General features: G+C 37.8%; 1 protein-coding gene across 3 annotated transcripts in view; it reads right to left on the bottom strand.

The window, feature by feature from the left end:
• Positions 1-20,405, bottom strand: part of tlcd3a (TLC domain containing 3A) — a 61,886-nt gene that overhangs the window by 7,319 nt on the left and 34,162 nt on the right. For all 3 annotated transcript variants that reach the window (XR_002918589.2, XM_024265727.2, XM_024265726.2), the window contains exons 2-4: positions 19,307-19,393; positions 13,647-13,866; positions 718-813 (exon numbers count right to left, since the gene is read on the bottom strand). Coding sequence is in view for 2 of the 3 variants with exons in the window: in XM_024265726.2 (XP_024121494.1) it covers positions 718-813; positions 13,647-13,866; positions 19,307-19,393 (403 nt within the window). In the remaining variant the exon portion in view is untranslated. The remainder of the gene's footprint in view (positions 1-717; positions 814-13,646; positions 13,867-19,306; positions 19,394-20,405) is intronic.

Below are 20,405 nucleotides of genomic sequence, written 5' to 3'. Positions count from 1 at the left end.
AATGCTTAATTTTTGAGAGGAAAGTTGTCAAATCCAAGATTTAAATGATGAATATTTCCAAAACCCTGAAACTGGATGATTATTAGATGTAAAATGTTCATTATTTTTCTATGAGGAAGTATTCTGGGATGTCAAAAGGTTTAGGTTAGACATAAGTGGTAGAATCTGGTGTTTCTTTTATGATGGTTTTTCTCTGTAGGCACCAGATGTTAGTACAGACCTGAAGGTCCACGCTCCACCGATTTAACAAAAAGTCCTAGAGTAAGTTCATCTCCAGAGAAGTTCTGGATGTGCGGCCTGGTTCTGTACATCATGAAACCCAGTGGCTGCACAGGAGCCGTCGCTGAATGGTGCTGACCGATGTTTTTTCTCTTTTGGTTGAGCCGTACACCTTAATTATTGATAGAAGCTCTCAAATGAAATAGAGATTCTCAGGTTTTGATGACACAGTTTTGGGTATCGCTGCCATTTCCACGAGAAAACAGGAGGAAAACGGTTCTTTATCTGGAGTTAAGGGAGAATTAACCTGAGTGACTTCATACAATTAAAAACTTTATTTAAAAATGATCATTTGGGCTCAAATGTTTAGAATAAATATTGTTTCCTAGTGAAATATTTGCCTTTGAAGCTTAGATAATGAATTTCTGAGCCTAAAGCTAAACGTGTCACCTCAACACAACCCAGCAGGGATCCTCCTGTTTGTTTGGACCAACTCACCTGAATAAGTATCTTCCCCATGGAGACGAAGGGTGTGCTGAGCTCCGTTAGAAACAGGCAGCCAATGAAGAAGTCCCCCATGTCCTTTCTGAAGAACTGAGGAGCAGACAGAGAACACACACAGGCTGAGCAAACAAACAGCAGCATGGGAACAAACACAGCTGACTCTCAAGGACACTTTCTGTGGAAACGTGCCGAGAGCCTTGAAGGGAGAACATCGTGTTCCCTTCTTATTTAATGTTTCGAATTGACTACATTTTTAGGACTGATTGACGCCGACTTTCACTAGAAATCCCACATTTAACACGTCACCTCCAATGCCTAATTTCCCAACCTGGGATGAATAAAGTATTTCTATTCTAAGTATTTCTATTCTATTATGACGTCATTTCCCCAAAAAGCTGCTTTATCTTCACTACTGTCATTGATGATGTGTTTGAGTAACTGTATTTCAACAGGACATCCAGTTTTGGTCAAATTTGTAATATTTTCTAATACAGTCAAGTTACAGTCCAGATTTTTGTCAAAGATTTAGCAATTTGGAACTGTGTCAACCCTGCTATAGTCTGGCCACCTGTCCAGAATGTACCTCTCCTGCGCCCAACAGTGGCCGGGACAGGCTTCCTGTGACCCAGAAAGAGATAGAGCGGGTTCAGAACATGGACAGAGGGATGGATGGTTGTAAAAGTTTCCCCTGAAATCTTAAACACTTACAGGGATCTAGAATTCAACCACTGCGGTGGTTCAAACAAGCAACCAATAAAAAAAGCCAGGATGTACTCAGAGATGCTGAGCTGTGTGAGGTATAAAACAATCATCTCTGCAACTCTGACCGTCTTGCTGTGGTTCAACAACAGAACACATTAAGCTCATATTGTGGTTTAAACCAATCAGAGATGCCGTTTGGCCGACTGATTGGTCACGGTCCAGCCATTGCTGCATGGTTGAGGGTTAAATTTGTGAATGCTGCAGTTAGAAGGAGATGAGTACCGGATGTAGCCTCAGAAGATGGGAGGATGAGAGGATGAAAAAGAAAGATTGTAAACTTCTATGTTATGATCATTCAGGCCTGAGACATGAAAACTATGCAGACTTGGTCCACTGGACCCGTTTTCAAAGTGATGATTCTTCAATTCATTAGAATCAAATCTTTGGGGCCATCCAGAGTCACCTCACATTGGTTGTGTCTGAATTCCTTCACTCTTAATTGTACTACAGGACATTTGTCATTATGTAGAGCTGACTAAATCTACAAGTTAAAATCCAGTATCCCAGAATTCACAGCGAAAAACCAGTGGGCATTGAGGCTAACTAGATTGGCAAATATAGACCACAATGCATTGTGCTTGAATGATTTTTTTTACTAATTTCCTTTAATGTTCATAAACATCCAAGTTCTCATATTTAGACCACAGAAGATTCATAAATAATCTTTATAAAATGTCCATATTTATCAGGTTTTTACTTTGGTAAATCAGCATCTGAAGTGCTTTTATACCAGGACACTAGATAGTTCCACATTGTATTGTTGTTTTTAGCTGTTAGAGAGGGAATTCAGATATCCAGGCGGTCGTTGATTGTATTAATACGGAAACTGTCCTGTAAAAGTTGTGTTTTTTTAAGATTCCAAACAGGAGTGGACCAGAACAGAACACTGACCCCTTAAGACAGTCAGTGGTACTGCACACACCACAGGGAAAACATGATCCACCAGCGGAGACGACTGCTTCAATTTATGTAGGGACAATACGAGGCTTTTACTCTGTAAATGTCATTAGAGTATTAATAAAACGAAGGGAACATTTATTTCAGTAAACAAAAGCGTCACCTTGATGACGAACAGAAATCCATTATACTGTCAGAGAGTTCAAATATTTTCAAAATAAAACAATTTGTTTTTTTGCAGTAATGCAATGTTTAATGACATTTGTGTTTGTGACCTCGGAGAGAGAATATTAATATGAAGAGAAGAGAAGGAAGCAGCAGAGAATGCAGTTCGATGGTCTGGAAAATGTTGTTTATGATGTAATAAATGCTGGATTTGACCTGGATTTGACTGAAATTAAGTGATACGAATTTCGATTAATGTGAATTTTAGTTTAGAGAATGAATTTATTGTGTTTCCTAAGTGTAAATTATTTTTTATCATTAGAAAACGGAAGCTGAAGCTGTTGAAGTTTGAACCAAACATGTATAAATCATCGTAAAAAAAAAAAAGTGAAAAGTATAGTTGGCTGAAGCCTTTAGTTTGTACGATCAACCACATCTGAACGTAAGTAATAATGCGCTTTGAGGTGTTTATTATCAGAAATGAACCACAAAGTCTATGAATTTCTGATAATGGACGCCTCGAAGGGTATTATCCCACATGGTCACTTAGAAAAGAAAAAAGGTATTAAGATGCTAGTGACGATGGCTGAAGATGCTGAATAGATAGTGGAAAAGGCTGAAGCTGATAGCCAGCTAAAATATTAGTTTAATGCCATATTAGCCTAAAAAATGCCTAAAAGCAAAGTCCTATGTGTGTGCGTGCGTGTGAGGAAAAGGCCAAGTCATCCTTCACTTCTACAAAAAAGCCTAAATTAGCCAAAACAGCCAGCATTAGGGCTGCCACGATTAGTCGACTAATCGACGACTAATCGACTATTAAATTAGTCGACGACTAATTTAATAATCGATTAGTTGTTACTTTATATTATATGGAGTCAGAGTGTAGTAAAGTTAAAAGATATAATAGCATCCTGCTAGCTTTTTGGAATATTTTGACATTTATTGAGGATTATTAGGCTATTTTTGAGTTTAGCTAATATTTCAGCTACATGCTATCTGTTTTGGCTAATTTAGTTTTTTTCCTTTTTTTTCGGCTAGTTTGGAGCTTAGCTAATATTTCAGCTACATGCTATCTATTTTGGCCAATTTAGGATTTTTTCAGTTTTAAAGCTAATAATGGTTAAGATGTGTGCTTTACATCCAGTTTTTGCATGACCCGATTAGTCGACTAATCGGAAAAAATAATCGGTGATTAGTCGACTATTAAATTAATCGTTTGTGGCAGCCCTAGCCAGCATGTAGCTGAAATATTAGAAAAATTCCAAAATAGCCTACAAAACAAACAAAAAAAGCTTAAATTAGCCAAAAAAGACAGCGTGTAACTAAAATATTAACTAAACTCCAAAATAGCCTAAAAAACAAAAAAAGCCTAAATTAGCCAAAATAGCTAGCATGTGACTGAAAAATTTGCTAAACTCTAAAACAGCCCAAAAAACCTTCATAAATGTCAAAATAGTCCAAAAAGCTGCCAGAATGCTATTATATCTTTTAACTTTACTACACTCTGCCTCCATATAATATAAAGTAATGACTAATCAACTATTAAATTAGTCGTCGACTATTTTAATAGTTGATTAGTCGACTAATCGTGGCAGCACTAATGTGCATCTACCAACAATTTCTCACATTAATTAATGATAAAACTTTTCAGAAAGATACAGAGACAAGCAACAAAGTATTTTAAATTAAGGCCAAGATCGTCACTGATGGTACAATGTGATAGAGATCACGGAGACATTTGAAGGACACAGATCTTTTCTACTGTCTCACTGATAAACTGCAGAGTAACGTCTGTCCGCCTACTGTATGTTCTGAGTTTCTGTTGCTCATGTTACCAGCTGGGGTTTAGACCAGTGCAATAATATATAACCTTCAGGCTAAGTGACTGGAACTTCTTTTTTAGGTGTCCATTATCACTTTCTTAATGGACACCCTACAGCCAATCAGAACAGAGTATTCTCTAGGGCCATTGTATAACAGATTCTGTTAAAGCTACAGCCAAAAAGAAAAATAAAGTTTGTTTTTTTGCTATAACCGATTGTTTTAGTTTTGTTTTGACATTTTAGTAAACCACTTTTAACATATAAATGTAAAAACATGTTTACTGTAAAGCAGACATAAACCTGAAAGGTTCAGAAAAAGAGCGGACTCGTCAGTCTAACACCATTTAATCAAAAACAAGAGAAAAGTGGAAAGAGGCCGGCGATGTGGGGGGGTTGATGTCGTTTGCATAAGTAATACATGAAGCTTTCAAATATTGACCAGCGGTGCGGCGCTGAGTGGCGAGCTACGCCACCTTAGAACAGGTGAGTCAGTGTGGATGAATGGAGGCTCAAAACAGAAGACAAGTGCTGTCAGGTGGAGATAAATAAAGCATGAGGTTATTCAAACACAGCTTTGCCATCTGCCATTAAACCAGGATAGAAACAAGACAGACTAAACTTTAGAGCGCCGCTGCTCCTCAGACACACTAGTGTGTGTTACTACTGAAATATGCCTCCCGTATTTATCGTCTGAAACCATAAACACCAGCAGATGGAGGCTGTACTTCAGGGTTTAGTTCTTCCACGAAAGAATGAGAAACATCTCAACTCAACAGAACTTCTATTTACTAAATATAAAGTGTAAAAGTGCCAAAATGCTGTTGCCATGGATCTTTTGCTTTACTTTGTTCAAACAAAACTGCAAAAACCCCATTAAAGACTCAACCAACACCAGTACTTGTTCCTCCAAATTTGTGTGTCAGAAGTGATCTTTAAGGAGTCCAATTTGAAGGACTTGGCTGGAAATATGTATGCAACAAGCGCCTGAAGGCATCATTTTTCTGGAAGAGAGCCAGAATTGTTTCTCAAGGGCACATTTCTCTCTACAGTTTGGTCATGCACAGATCCGGGGCTGAAGAATCCACCGCTTCAGCCTTCCTTCAGGCAACGACTTATTAACAGAATCTCAGAAAAAGTGGACGTTTTACAAGGCCTGGTTTAAAAGTGACCACATAAACGATTCAGACAGTCAGCATGACCTTTAACACGAGTGTTCCAACTCGCTTGTTATGGATGGTAATTATTTGTTCTTGGTCATTTTTGGTACTTTCTGTGCTGATACATACAGGCAGGAACTCAAAGTTGTAACATAGAAAACTATTTGGTCCAGTTTTCTGAATAAACCTGAACCAACGTGTGTTTTAAGTTTGCTTAATCTGGAACAAATGTATCTAGGAGTGAATTGCACGAATTATGAGTTACAGTTCGGCACACAGATGTACGGATCTTGGCGGACATGGCGGATCATCCCCCGCCATAGCATACAAAACCATTGCATGTTTGCATCGAACACAATCCACAGCTCAAATTTGCTTCCATTGCTTTTGTTTCAACATGGATAAAAGTCGCTGCCTGATGTTTGTTCGAAAGTGTTTCAGGTTTTGTTAAACCTGTCATAGAAGACGTGGATTATAAGGAAGGATCAGGTTTATTTATTTTGCAAAATTGCACAAAAATATCAAAAAGTATGTTTGTGTTATAAACAATGCTGACATAGAGAAAACTTAAAATCTTAAATACATCATTTGGATCTAAATCGCTGTATTGTTTCATTTTTAGTATATGTGTTTACATTATTTTTAAACATTATATTTAAAGTAAAAAAAAATAGTTATAGTTTCATTAACTGTATATAAAAAACTTGACAGAGTGAGTAAGACGTCCCCCATAGAAAGTGACTTCTTTCTGGTTCCAACAAAGTGAAGTCAATTCAGTCGCCATTTGTCCATGATGTCTGTTGCCACGTTGAAACCAGACATCCTGAGTCACTCGTGATTGGTCCACATCAGTCTCATGGTGCTTTCACGCCTAACGCGGTCGAGGCATCAAGCCTCACTGTTGAGTCAACGTGTGTCTGACTTATTTTATCTCACTTGCACTACAGAAAAAATATTTTCAAAATACGAGGATCATCAAGAACGTGATAAAAGATAAGCATCGGATCAAGAATGCTTATTCTGACAAATAGAACGATAGAACAGCAGTTTAGTTCTCTATGATATTTTGGCTTTTTTGGAATCGGGGGTGTTAAACTAAGTCCAGTTCTCTATATACAGTCAATGTATTTATTTACACTTTTAAAAACAGAGCATCAGTCATTGGTTTTGACCAACATACGCGATAATACTTGCGATTATTACCAAAAATCCAAAAGATAACCACAGGGTTTGATTTTAGGTTTTAGACAAAGATGAATGTAAAAAAGGTGGAGAAACATCAACAGATACTGAAAAGGCTCCACACCTGATCGGCTCCTATGAGCTCCGCCCACTTCTGACTGACCTTCCACCCACTGAAGACAAAGCTGCACTTTTCCTCTTGAATCTGCCGCCTTTTTCACTCCTTTCGCTGATGAACGTCTTTTCACAGAATAAACTTGTTTTAACAAGAGCAGCAAAGCTGGAACGAATGCTTCTAAAAATGGCTCAGTTGGAGTGGGGGGGTGTTAATGCACTCTAGTGTTCTCAACAACAGCTGTGTTTTTCTACGACGACAAATATCGGTAAAGGTTGTGGGTTTTTCCTGTTGCCACATGTGTGGTGCTCATGTTTTATACAGGACAGCCAAACTGGCATCAAGCTGAGGGAACAAAAGCAGAAACAAAAGCGGGGGGGTTGAGTTTAGAAAGGATAACTGCAGCTGGAGCTGAATAATGTAGAGTAATGTGATCTCATGTAGCCGCTGACTGCAACTGCAAACAAAGGCCTGGCTTTATACCGCACCTGGTTCACTACACCGGGATAGGATGACCTGAACTGACTGAGGAAAACCCTGAAATACAAAAAGGACGGGACTAAAAACCGACTCCTCTGCTTAGCAAAACTGTTTTCTCCACTTCAGCACTTTCAGAATGAAGGAAAAGACGGAGCACAAGAAAGTAAACTTTAAAAACATTGTAGCTCAGATCACCAAAAAACCCCAGAGGATTCTTCAAATCTAAGCTCAACATGAAGATATCCCTTCTAATACATTAAAAGAATAACTTCTTTACGTTTTACAGAGAAGCCACACCCCCCAGCTTTAAAAACAACAACCCATTAAATTAGAGAAGAGTTTTAGTCTGCTGAGTTCAGAGTAAAGTTCTCTGACTTTAGGAAAAGGTTTCCTGGTTGGTCCAAATGCAGCTACGCTGTCAGATGTGTCTGAAAGGGTTTCAGGGTCGGAACCATCGACCGTATATAAGAACTGGACACCCCGCATTCCAAACAGGAAGTATCTCCTGGTTCCGGGAAGCCACAATCCTATAGACTTCTATTGAGAAATGAACAGCCATTACTCCTTCGATTGGTCAGAATAACCATTCTTGCTCTGACACATGTTCTTGATAATCCTGATTTTTTTTTAATCACGTTTTTTCCTTGCTGTAAATCATTCAAGATACAAACTGTCCAATCAGATACTTGGATAAAAGCAGGTGGTGCCCACTGGCCCCCATGTCCTACATTTAAAATAACAGATGTCATGTATGCTACATTCAAGTGGTGGGGGTGTGGCCTTCTAACAAGCTCACTTTTGATTGGTGGGAGTGGTTGCCATAGAAACGTTGATTTAGATTGACTGATCAATCACTGCTTCCAGACAACATCTGGTTCCAATGCTGCGGCATCCATATTGGAAACAAATGTCTGAATTGATTGTTCGGTTGGAGCCGGAAGTAAGGCATTTTCTATGAGTTAGGTGTATTGACTGTATAGAGAGAACTGGAAAGAACGAGTGAAATGTCACCGATATTAGAAAATGACTTACTTCTGGTTTTTATTTTGGTAAACTTACTTGGAACCAGACATTCTGAGTAACTCTTGATTGTGGTCATAGTCTACATTTCTATGGCAACCACTCTTCTCCAATCAGTAGTGGGTGTGTTATAAGGCCACACCCTTCCACTGAGAGAAGGTTCAGGAGAATCTTTCAAACGTTTCGAACGTTCAACAAAGGCGACCTGCTTTTATCGAGGGATCTGATTGGTCAGTTTATAACTTGAATACCCATAAAAGTTTCATGAAAAAAAAAAAATCAAGATTTTCAAGAATATGTTAAAAAAAGTATCACAGCAAGAATGGTTATTCTGACCAATAGAATGAATAAAAACTGTTTAATTCTCTATAGAAGTCTATGGGATTTTGGCTTCCTGTTTGGAACACGAGGGGGCAAAGGATCACTCAGTCCAGTTCTCTTTATACAGGCAATGGTGTCATCACACTCATATACAATCAATGGTCAGAATATTTTCATACAAGATTTTAAAAAAATATTTTTTTTCTTTTTTAACACCATGCGAAGTTACCTCATTAGGACACAGTCTTAAACTAAAATAAAAATCGGTTATTTTAGAACACAGTCTATATTTTGAGATTAGGTTAATCTCAAGTTTTGGACAGGTTTCAGTCTCAACATAAAACGCAGGAAAACAAAGTTTTAAATGAATTAAATCAATCAGGACTTTAGTTCCAACACTCTTCTGGTGAGATTTTTCTTTAACTTTGAGGAGAATGCAAACTTTACTAATGTCAGGTTCTCTTTATACAGACGATGCCGTCTTTGAGTCACGGAATCTAGATTTAAAATCTTCCCCCTTAATGTTTCACTCATCCAAGTGGCTCAAGTTCAAACAAACTTGATTCTTATCATGTTGTTTGATAGCTTTTGGTGCGTTTGAAACCACAGCAGAGACATTTTGAAGGGGGTTTGTTCTGCCTTAGAGTGAAAGCAAACGAAAAGTGTGACGGTTTTCATCATTTTCTGCTCATTTAAACAGGGTCGGAGTACCCTTAGATGACTGTAGTGACCTTTTTTGGATTATCCAGAACCTGGATACGTGTCTGCAGGGCCACAAGACGGATCCCCACACAATAAACCTTCACCATCATCACACACAACTCCAGTTATTTCTGGGCGACTGATTTCTATTTTAGGATAAAGGCATTTCAGAAGCTCCCGTGAGAAATCAGTGAAGGAAACTTTTTGCTTGTTCTTTACCAAACGTTATTAACTATTTAAACATCAATAAACTTATCCTGTTTCTCTGTTTTAAAGAGGATTGTCCTGGAAACTCTCCGCTAAGGTAACCAGAAGCCAAAGCATTCAAATGAGTGTGGATTCTTTTTTTGTTAGCAGCTACTTTCTAGGCTTTAGTTAAGCCTCTGAGTATGAAGCAATGGTCTCTAACACAAAAGCCCCTCTGAGGTGAGAGAGGTGGAGCCAGCGATGTTAAATGATGCGATGTAAATGCATTTGTGTGCCGCAGCTCTGAGGTTTCATTTCCTGTGCGTTTATGGAGAAGGGGCTCATCGGATGCTTGGAGGAGACGGTTCGGTCAACCGTCTTCAATAACCCTCCCTCTTTTATATATTTATATATATATATATTTCCAGGTAACATTTAATTTAACACAAGTTGAAAGAAGATTTGCAGCTTGGCAGGTAATCCATGACAGTAAACCTCATGTCTATTTTCTGCAGCCACTTAAGCAACGATTGAGAGATAATGCCGCTTTATGTGAAGATTGATTTGAAACTACTGCACAACATTAGAGCACAAAGTACTAATGCATTACTGGCATGGAATTGGACTCGAAAACCACCAGACTTATTAGTCATCACATGAACTCCACCGTTTCCCACACAACCTTGAATGTTTGCATTTTTCCTGTTTAAAGTGGGGAAAAAAGTTTAAATAATAATAATCACAATATATTCTATTTGAATATGACATACATAGCACTGTGTACATTGTCACAGAGTGACTGGATAGGCAGTTGGTTAAATGCAAAACTGTGTTAAAACAGCACAATAGTGCTGCAACAAACATAATAGTCAACTAATGGTCAACTAATCACCACTGAAGATGCTAGTGCCAACAGCTGAAGATGCTGAAATTGAAAGCCAACAATGCTAAAGTTGAGAGTTGAAATCACTGAAGCTAATGGCTGAAAACGCTGAAGCTGATAGGTAGCTAAAATATTAGTTAATTGCCAAATTAGCCTACAAAACTGAAAATATCTTAAATTAGCCAAATTTGCTAGCATGCAGCTGAAATACTAGCTAAACTCCAAAATAGTCTAAAAACTGAAAAAATCCTAAATTAGCCAAAAGAGCTAGCACACAGTTCAAGTATTAGCTAAGCTCCAAAATAGCTTTAAAAAACCTTAATAAATGCCAAAATAGTCAATAAAGCTAGCAGAATGCCACTAGAGCTCTCACCTTTACTACACTCAGACTCCATATCATACAAAGTAACGACTATTTTAATAGTCGATTAGTTGTCAATTAGTCGACGAATCGTGGCAGCCATATTACACAAGGAATCGAGGTTCAATGCCAAGGTGTGCAATAAGCCCAAGTCTGTGTCTTCTTGTGCCAGTCCCTAGTCTGGATTTAAAAAACAAAAACCAAAACGTATTGAGTGAAAAGAGCACTTTGCGTAAAAATTCCTGCCAAACCACCTGTGTGAAGCAGTCAAAGCTACTTCCCCAGAGTGATAAACCGAAAGGTGAAAACACGGTGGGCTAAGGCTATCTGAAGATAAAATAGGATAAAATACGAGCATTTATGCTTTACTTTAGAGTTGCACAATATTAGAAAAGCTTGCGATATTTGTGACAACATGACTTGCGATACATGACCATGTAGCAAAACAACCAATACATCATTTCCATGTCAATGCATCTATTTAATTTTTAAATAATTTAACAGAACTTAAATTCTACTCCAAATAACCTAAAGTCTACATTGGAGGCGAGTATCTAACATAACAGAGATCCATCCGATTGGTCAGATGTGAAAAGGGCTCCAATTAATATTTAATTTGTTAAACACGTCAATCTGCCATAAGATTGTTTTTGTATGTGTAAACATTTAAGGCAACCATTTATCGCATTTTAAGTCATCTTTTTTATGCGCGTTATGCACAGGCAGATATAATGACAAATTTGTGATGAATTGTGCAAACCTACTAGACTTTCAAAATAAATTGATATATTTTTGTGTACATTAAATCTCGAGAAAAAAACATTAAAATATGGTTTTAAAAGAATTGAAAATGCTTTTTCAATATCATAAACCGGTTTTATTGGAATTAGACCTCAGTTAAAACTAATTAGCATCATCATGTCTATCTGAGGGAGAACTACAAGCTTCAACTGAAAACTGCTAAATCTAAACTCATATAGTGGAAAAGACTCAAAAGAACGACAGCCATGAAAGCCACAGCTGTCACCAATGTGGCCGCATTAGTTTTGTTTTTATTCTGTGTTTAGTGAGCTTTTTTCTGCTTCAGAGACATCACTGTTTTTGGTGGATCTTTGAGTGTAATTATGTGTTGTGTTTAGGTTTTCCAGCCTTTTGGACCACAGCTGATGGAGGCAGCCTTTACATCACAATGTGGACCTTCGGTGCTGTAGAAGGGAGCTCCACTCTAACCTTCAGCTCAGATCTGTGTTGAACGGATTAGTGTGACTTATTGTGTAGTGTGTTGTGTTAGGGCCTGCTCTGTTCAGTTGGTAATCATTGTAAAAATGTAGCTGTATGGATGAGCTGCCATTTTCTTTAGTATAGTTTTTGTCCCGTTATCTCTTGTGATCTTCTTTCGTTTTCACGTAGGGCTGTCTGTGAATTTAGATAGGTGGACTTTGTTATGTTTGCCCTAAATTCAGCCTGAAGCTTTTTGCTTCATATTTAAATTGTTGTTTATGTATCTTTTTCTTATAAAGAAGATCTTTCTGCATTCCTATTGTTGGTTCAAAGTTTGGGTAAGACTACTTTTGTTATGCTCAACCAGATCCCCAATACATAATTAGGGGGTATAACATTAATTGGGGGCTTGTCCGGGATCTTAATCTGGATTTCTTTCATTATTTTGGTTCCTTTTATCCACTTGGTTACCACATGGTTCATATAAGAAGGGAAGAAAATACGAGTTTTGTTGAATTTCTAATACTTACAGAAGTCCTACCTTAAAATTTCAAAGTAGAAGAAGCAAATCGCACATCATAAAAATATAAAACCAAAAGACAAGTCGGAGCTGACAGCTAAATATCTGTGTCGCTACAGGAAATGTACTGCCATTCCAGGGGAGAGGTGTCAGACTAGAGATGGGCAATATATCAGTGGCATTATCGCTATTGGCTAATATTTCCATAATTTCAGATTATCGGTCCGATATCAAAAATTCCACCAATAAGCAAATATTGGATATCAGTCACACTTGTAGGAAAAATATTGGTCAACTGTATCAGCCGGAAGAAATGACCTCACTACGTCAGACGTTTTCAGTTATCGGGAATCCAGCCCAAACCCAAATAATTCAAATCTTCAGGAACTGTCCTTAAAAACCACCTTTCATAAGGGAGAAAAGGAAGACACAAAATGTCTCAAAACAAAAAGCTCTAGCAAAAAATAAAAACACCATCCCAAGGCTGTGTTCCCCGATGTGGAAGAATAATCGCAGTTTTTGATAAATGACCTCATATTTCCCTTGGAGACCAAGCTGTAGCATGTGGGGGCAAAACTCAAGGTTGGGGTCACAGCGTCCCAGTACAGAATGCAAATATGACCCTCAAAATAACTCAGAGTAATTAATATAAATGTTTGCCTTTCTGGAAACAACACATGACCACGATCACCCACTTGTTTGGAAAAATTTCCCCTCTCAGGAGAATTTCTTTCCTGTTTTTGCAAAAGAGTCGGTCAATCATTGAAAGAAAAAGCATTAAAAAGGCTCAAGTCTCGTTCTTGACCTTCATCCTGAGATTTTCCACACGTTAAAACCTCCTGCTTCAGCATCATCCCACACATTTACGATGATCTCTGAACATCTCAGTCACCCTCCTTCTCCCTGCTCAACATTTTCTGCTTTCAAACTGCCCGTCAACCTTTTTTTTTCTATCACATCTTCAATTAACCATCCTAATCATTTCAATTCCTGCCAACGAGCCAGTGCAGCAGCCCGGAGATTTATCACCAACGCTGGAAGCTCCGGAGCATGCCGTTTTTTTTCCTTAATTCTCTGGACTGCAGACAATGTGAGCTCATCAGTTCGTGCTCATCAGTTCATGCTCACCAGCGTAACGGGCAGCAGGATGGTGAGCAGGGCGATGTGATGCAGCACTAGCAGGAACTCTTTGCGGATGAAGGAGTTCACAGTCCTCAGGGAGTGCTGCTTGTAGTCCTCGTGCCCTTTCACATGGTAGCGGTAATAGTGGCTGAGATACATGGCGAAGATGTCGTACGTCATGTAGGGAACGCCGTACCAGATGACAAAGTAGGTGGCGAGCCAGTGCCTGAGAAGGAGAAATATGTTTATAAACACTCAAATGAAGCAGTTGTAGAGTCAATAAATGAACAACAGCAGAGAGAACTAAACATGAAGCCTCAAAGTTGGAAAAATTTCACCACTTTTGTCGTGTTAGTGCGACGTGAAAGATTAGAAGGCCCTTAAGTTCAGAAAAAAAGAGAAAATGATAGTGGTACAGTCAAACTAGAAACTGTCAAACTGCTGTTTAAAAAGGACAGCAACCTAAAACTTTCAAAAATGTTCATGATTTTGAGCTCAGGCAGCTACAGAGGTTAGACATTTCCTCTACAGAAACACTATGGACAAAAATCCAGTCGCAACAATCAAAGTGTGATTTGGAGATTATTTAACACGTTTTTGGTTTGTCTTTAGGTCTTAAATGATTTCTTCTTCTCCATTTTTTCTCTGGTCAGGCTTTAACCAGACCTTCTTGTAGTTAAACAATAACACAAGTTAAAAAGTTTACTTCATACAAGCTCAGCAGCAGATTAATAGTCAAACTCAACTGTTGCAAAACTTGAAAGGCTAATGGAGAACAGAGCAAAGTCACCAACCTCTACATGATTATAGAATCACACAGGACTAAAGCAAACAGACACATTTAAACTGTAGAATTATTGGGTACTATAAATGAAAGAAATTCCACCAATAACACTTTTTTGATGGAAGTGACATCTTGTTATGCGTGTTTTGATTAAATTAAAAAAAATAAAAATAAAATCAACAGAATTCTAAGGGGATTTTAATGAACCCTCCCTAAAGGTAAAAATGATAAACTTATTAAAAAAACTATTAAGTTAGTCTGATTAAAAGTTGGAATCTCTGAATGCCTATGAAAACTGCAGCGAATGAGTGTGTAACTATGGAGTCAAATCAGGGACATAAATATTTGAAACCCAAATAAAACCTTGTGAAAAAATTATTGGTGTTTGGCCAAAAAAAGTAAGATGTCCAAACCTTTTTGCTATTCTAAATAAACCTAATTATTTTCAGCTTCAAATGTTCAGTTTTTTAAGTTTCAAAACTCAAAATTTAAATTTAAAATCTTTTTTTCACTTTCAGTTAGTGCTGGGCGATATGACAATACATACTTTGTTGGGCAAAAGGAAAGTGTCTATCGTGGCATTTGTCTTCTATCGTTTCTAAGCTAATTTTATCAATTATTATGCCAAATATATAATTGAATAACCCGAGACATTTTCATATGTATTGCCTTGCCCGTGTGTATACAAAAAAAGGATATGAGTGAAAATAAAGAAAAATTAAAGAGATTCTTCGCAGACATTCCATCTTGTGGTTTTGCGACGTAAAACTGCTTTACGTTCTTTGATTCGCTCTTACGCGAGTTTTACGACAGGTTTTGCGTTACTTAACACAAGTGCAGAACGATGGACGCGGAACAGCTTGAAGTTGTTTCCCTGAAGCCGATAAACCAATGCAGGCAGACCAAGAAGAAGCACTTTCTACAACAGAGGGCTGTGTCTGTGATCTGGCTGCATTTTGGATTCAAAACGTCCAACGATGAGCAAAAAACTGCAATGAGTAAATTATGCTAGGGGGCTTTTCCCACACCGATGAGAACACAACAAACCTTCTATCACTCAAGGAAAGTCCACGAAAATTTGAGATTACAAAAAGATAAACCAAGCTGTGGAGTAGGACTGTAACAAGTATCTGAGAACTTGGACTCTTGCAATCTGCTCCCGAAAATTAGAGTATGAAAATTCTCAACGTCCACGACTGCTGATTCGCAATCTTCATAAATAGAGTGGAGTGTAGTAAAAATGTTGATTGATCTGAAATAAAGAATATAAACCAAAGTGAAGCCGAATGCGTCGTGCCACAGCCAGCAAATCTTAAAAATAAAGTGTTAGTGAAGCTTCCTGTTTTCAAAGTAAGACTAGCGAGTTCTTTTGAGACTGAAGTTCCACTTACTGGCATAACCTCTGGGGGAAAAATAGCTTTAACATCAGAGCTTCAGCTCCAGTGTTTATATATTGCTTTGGTAACTCTTCAACAGTTGACGAAATTCCAGCGGAATTTTGTCTAAAAATGTGTTTTTCTACTCACAAACTTGAAACTGTTGTGCACTTTAACAAAATGTTTGAAAAAAAAAATGCTTGTGACTATTCAATTATCTGTAACTTAAAATAGTCAGAAAAGTATGCTATGATTTTATTTATTTATTTATTTTTTTGAGAATAACTGAAAATATACTTTATTGTTGCATATCGTAATATATATCGTTATCGCCCAGCACAACTTTCAACTCTTTTTTTTTTTATTTACGAATCTGAAAATTTCAGTTTAAGGATGTTTCGATGTCTGTATACAACACTACAAGAATGGACTGGAACGGTGTTTTGGACGCCTGGTTTGTACGCGATAAAACTGCTTTTTCCTCCCGTCTTGAGACAACTTCAGACTATGATAGTACAGACAATGCAGCCATTTTCTGACTGTAATCATCCAAGTTCTTAGAGTCGGTGAATGCACCGGGACTGAACTTACCACCCTCATCCATTTTGATTGGTCCTTTGTGTTAGCCCCGCCCCAACACACCACAACGGGGTCAATAGTTTTAAAACTAAAGCTTTAAGATAAAAAAAAAAGTAGTTGAAAGAGAAAAAAATATTTTAAAAAAGTTTTGAAATTGAAATTTTGAGTTTTGAAACCTAAAAAACGGAATATTTGAAGTAAAAAATAATAAATTTTATTTTAAAATAGCAAAAAATTTCAAACATTTTACATTTTCTTTGGGCCAAACACCAATATTTTTTTCAAAATGTTTTATTTGGGTTTGAAATAACATTAGCCTCAAAATAGCTCCATATGTAGCCCGTAGAAGATCGTTTACTTTCAGCTCCAACAAAAAGGAAGCCAATGGACGCCGCCATGTTGAAGGGAGACATTGTTAGTAATCAGTGATTGGTCCAAGTCAGTCTAAGTTTCTATGGTTTCCAAGGTATTCTTTTACTCACTTAAAATGAGCTCATAATGCTGACTAGACCAAGTTGATGTTTCTAAATCCAAAAAAAGTTCCTGAAGTTTTTCCTGTAGTGTCCACCCTTGAAGGAAATGTCATAGAGGTAGTTGATGGATACAAGTACCTTGGTGTCTGGATTGATAACTCCCTCACTTTTAAACTATACTTAGAAAAATTTAAAAAAATAAACTTTTTTCTTCTTGTCACTGCTACCATTTTACCTGTGATAGATAATGTGACATTCTGTCAATGAACGCTCCGTTTTCATGCCTTCAGATGTTGGACACAATGTTTCACTCTACTCTGAGGTTTAAATCTAACTGTAAATCTATGACACATTACTGTGACTTGTACAAAAGAGCACAATGGCCTCCCCTGCTACTCAGAGGCAGTCTCATTGGTACACTTTTATTTAAGGCCTTGCTTGGTTTGCTGCCCCCCTACAGAGGAGAAACCATGAATCTCACTCATGGAGATCAAATAATCCGATACTGTTGTTGACTGTATTATAGTCATTTTTTAAACATAATTTCACTGAGTTAGTTGTCGAGTTTTTTTTTTCCACAATGGCGCAACAACATCTTTGTTGCAAGTTTAAACTGTAAATATGCACTTTGAGGTCTATAAAACTACATCACTATTTGATGCAAAAAAGTTTATTTTTTACTGACAAACTTTAAAATGAAAATAGAGATCCTCCTAACGCAGCCAGTGTGCAATGATCTTGGATAAATATATTTTTTAACAACAATTGTTTAAAAAAAGCTTAAAAAGAAAATCTATTATTCAATAATGAAGTAGAGGTGAAAAGTTGAATGAATGATTGTTGTTTTTGGTGAATTTCTAACCCTATTTCCGAAATGTTAAAACATATTTATGCAATAATTTAAATGGTTTAAATATAAAAATTATGAATTGAGTGCAAATCTCAAATCAATTGAGAAAATAAAAAATGCTCCTCTTTTTTGAAAGTATGGAGTTATGTTAAAAATCATTCTTGGATGGATTTCTACACTTGCTTTGAGAAAGTACTAGAACAATCTGGACTCTACAACACCAGCAAATTTAGCAAAACCTGAATCTTTAAAATCCAGACTTAAATTAAACATTTATTTCACTGTGATTTATTTTATTTCTTGGAGACTAAATTTCAATCTTCTTTGCATAAAAAACATTTGAAGAAAAAAACAAAAAAATGAGAGCATCCATTAACCACAACTGAAATCTTTCAGAACAATAATTTTTGGGGTGGCAGCATTAAATCAAAGCTCATTTTAAAACTCATTGAGTCCCGTTTTCTACCTTACATAAGTCTAAACCCATTAAGAGTATCTTTAACTAAGAAGGACGTGCTCACTCGGGTCGGCCTCTCTCTCATGCAAATGCTGTACAAGCATTCAGGCGTGTTTATGTAAGTACACCACCATAAACAGCTTGGATGGTTGCAGCACTCTAATGAGCACTAGTTAAGGTAATGGTTAATTATGTGGACAGAACAAAGTAGAGCTTCCAGGCAGAGCCAAGCCGGTGACCCCTGACCTCTGGCTGGGTTCTTTAGCTTTTAGAGTCAGAGGATGGAGATTAAGAGCAGAACGCCACAACAAACGGCTCTGCATGGACGGAACGCGGCGTGACTAGAGTTAGGCCAGTTCTGAGGAAACACACCAGCTGGAAGGAACATTAAAAAACAGAAAGTCAACACAGGAACCTTTATAGTGAAGTTCTCAAAGATTTAAAGAAGAAACATTAAAGTATAGTATTGTAAGTACGTATTAAATTGTTGGTTGATTGAATTGCAGCAACTGTAGCAAAAATTGAATTAATTTTACTTGAATTGCAAGAACAAACTGTAACTTTTTGCAATATTTTACAAAAGATTCTGCAAAATCTTTCAGATAATTGCTAGAAAAAGGCAGTAAGTAAGCTAACTGATAGACGTATGGCCGTGCCATGTTTGTGCTAAGCTCCATACTGAGCGCGTGTCACACAACGGCAGAACTGAGCATCATTGTAAAGGAATTAAGCGGTGTGGCTAAAGGGGAGGGATGACTGAGATTAGCAGCCTGAAACTGGGACTGCCCCAGCCCCGCCGCCGCTGCTGCTGACTCAGTGGGATTAAAGAGCTAGCATTACCCTAGCGACAAACTTTCTTCAACTGCACAAGGAGGCTAAAGAGACAGTAGCACAGGTGGCTGATCTACAGGCGAGATCAGGATTAAGGCGGCCTCTTGAATAACTGTTTTCTCTGAGAAGACACGGACCAACGCTAATCATACAAGACAAATATTATCAAAACACAATAAGTATGATGGTCGAAACTTCACACTGCTGAGGAAAAATATGAAAGTCTGTGTTGATGGAACGCAACAGAAAAGCTGCACGATGTGTGTTTGTATGTTCAGGTGTTGTAAAGCAGGTTAGGTTTGGGGTGGAGCCTCACCTGTCATAGATGACGTTGTCCCGGCACGCAGAAACGACAACGACCCCTGCAGCGGTGGCCATGATGGCGTGGATAGAGGACACTAGCCTGTAAACACAAACAAAAATATTAAACCGGGTTGTTACATTAGACATTTTTAAACAAAACAAAGTCTCTGAAAGACCAATAATTATAATAATCTAATTGTGTATGCAAGTAGTCAGTAATTTTATTCTGTGCGGTGCATATATTTTCTTGAGCAGTGCGTGATTGCTCAAGTGCACTGGGAACGTTGCCCCGGGATACCGGTGGATGGTCAGAGCTGCTGTCAACAGGTGATCTGGCTGTGGACACACAGGTGTTGCACGGCGTCATCCTGACTGACGGCCGCCGGACTGTCATAGTCAGAATTCATCACCATGGCAATTATTTTCCCAAAAAAATCAAGTAGCTAATCTTAAAGATTTTGCCGATGTCTCCCCTTTCTTTATCTCCTCTTTTCTTTATTTTATCTAGTTCTTTATGCTTCTTTTGGTGCAGTGCTATTCATCTTTCTCACCCTCCAGGGAAGCGGGAAAGATTTCAGATTCCAGGTGGATCATCTGTGCTCCTGTTCTGAGCCGTGGACCACGCCTCTGGCTCATATTGGATGTCCTCCAGTCCTATCTAGATGAACTCTTTTTAAATACGTACATACGTACTTGTAGAGTCAGATAAGCACATTTTTCTCTAACAGTCCTGGTATATTGTCTGCCCGTCCTGGGAGAAGATTCCTCCTTCATTCATCTCTGAGGTTTCTCCTTTTTTTCCCCTAGAATCAGGGTTTTTTTTCAGGAGTTTGTCCTTATTGAGAAGGGGGGTCTAAGAGTAGAGATAACCAGTTTAGTTTAGTTTTATATTTTATGACCAACTTTCTGTTTTTGTATGAACACCAGTATGAAGCCCTGAGATAATTGTTTTGTGATATTGGGCTAAATAAATAAAATTGAATTGAATCACAAGGTGGCAGTTTTAAATGTTAAAAAGTTACTTTCTGCATAAATGTCTTTGTTTTCTTTGCTAGTTGAGTTTTGCAACACACACAAAAAAAAACATTTTCAAAGTTTTCTTTCAGAGAGAT

This window comes from Oryzias melastigma, linkage group LG14 (genome assembly GCF_002922805.2).
Source record: "Oryzias melastigma strain HK-1 linkage group LG14, ASM292280v2, whole genome shotgun sequence".
NCBI lineage: Eukaryota > Metazoa > Chordata > Actinopteri > Beloniformes > Adrianichthyidae > Oryzias > Oryzias melastigma.
This window is presented reverse-complemented; position numbering and strand designations above follow the sequence as displayed.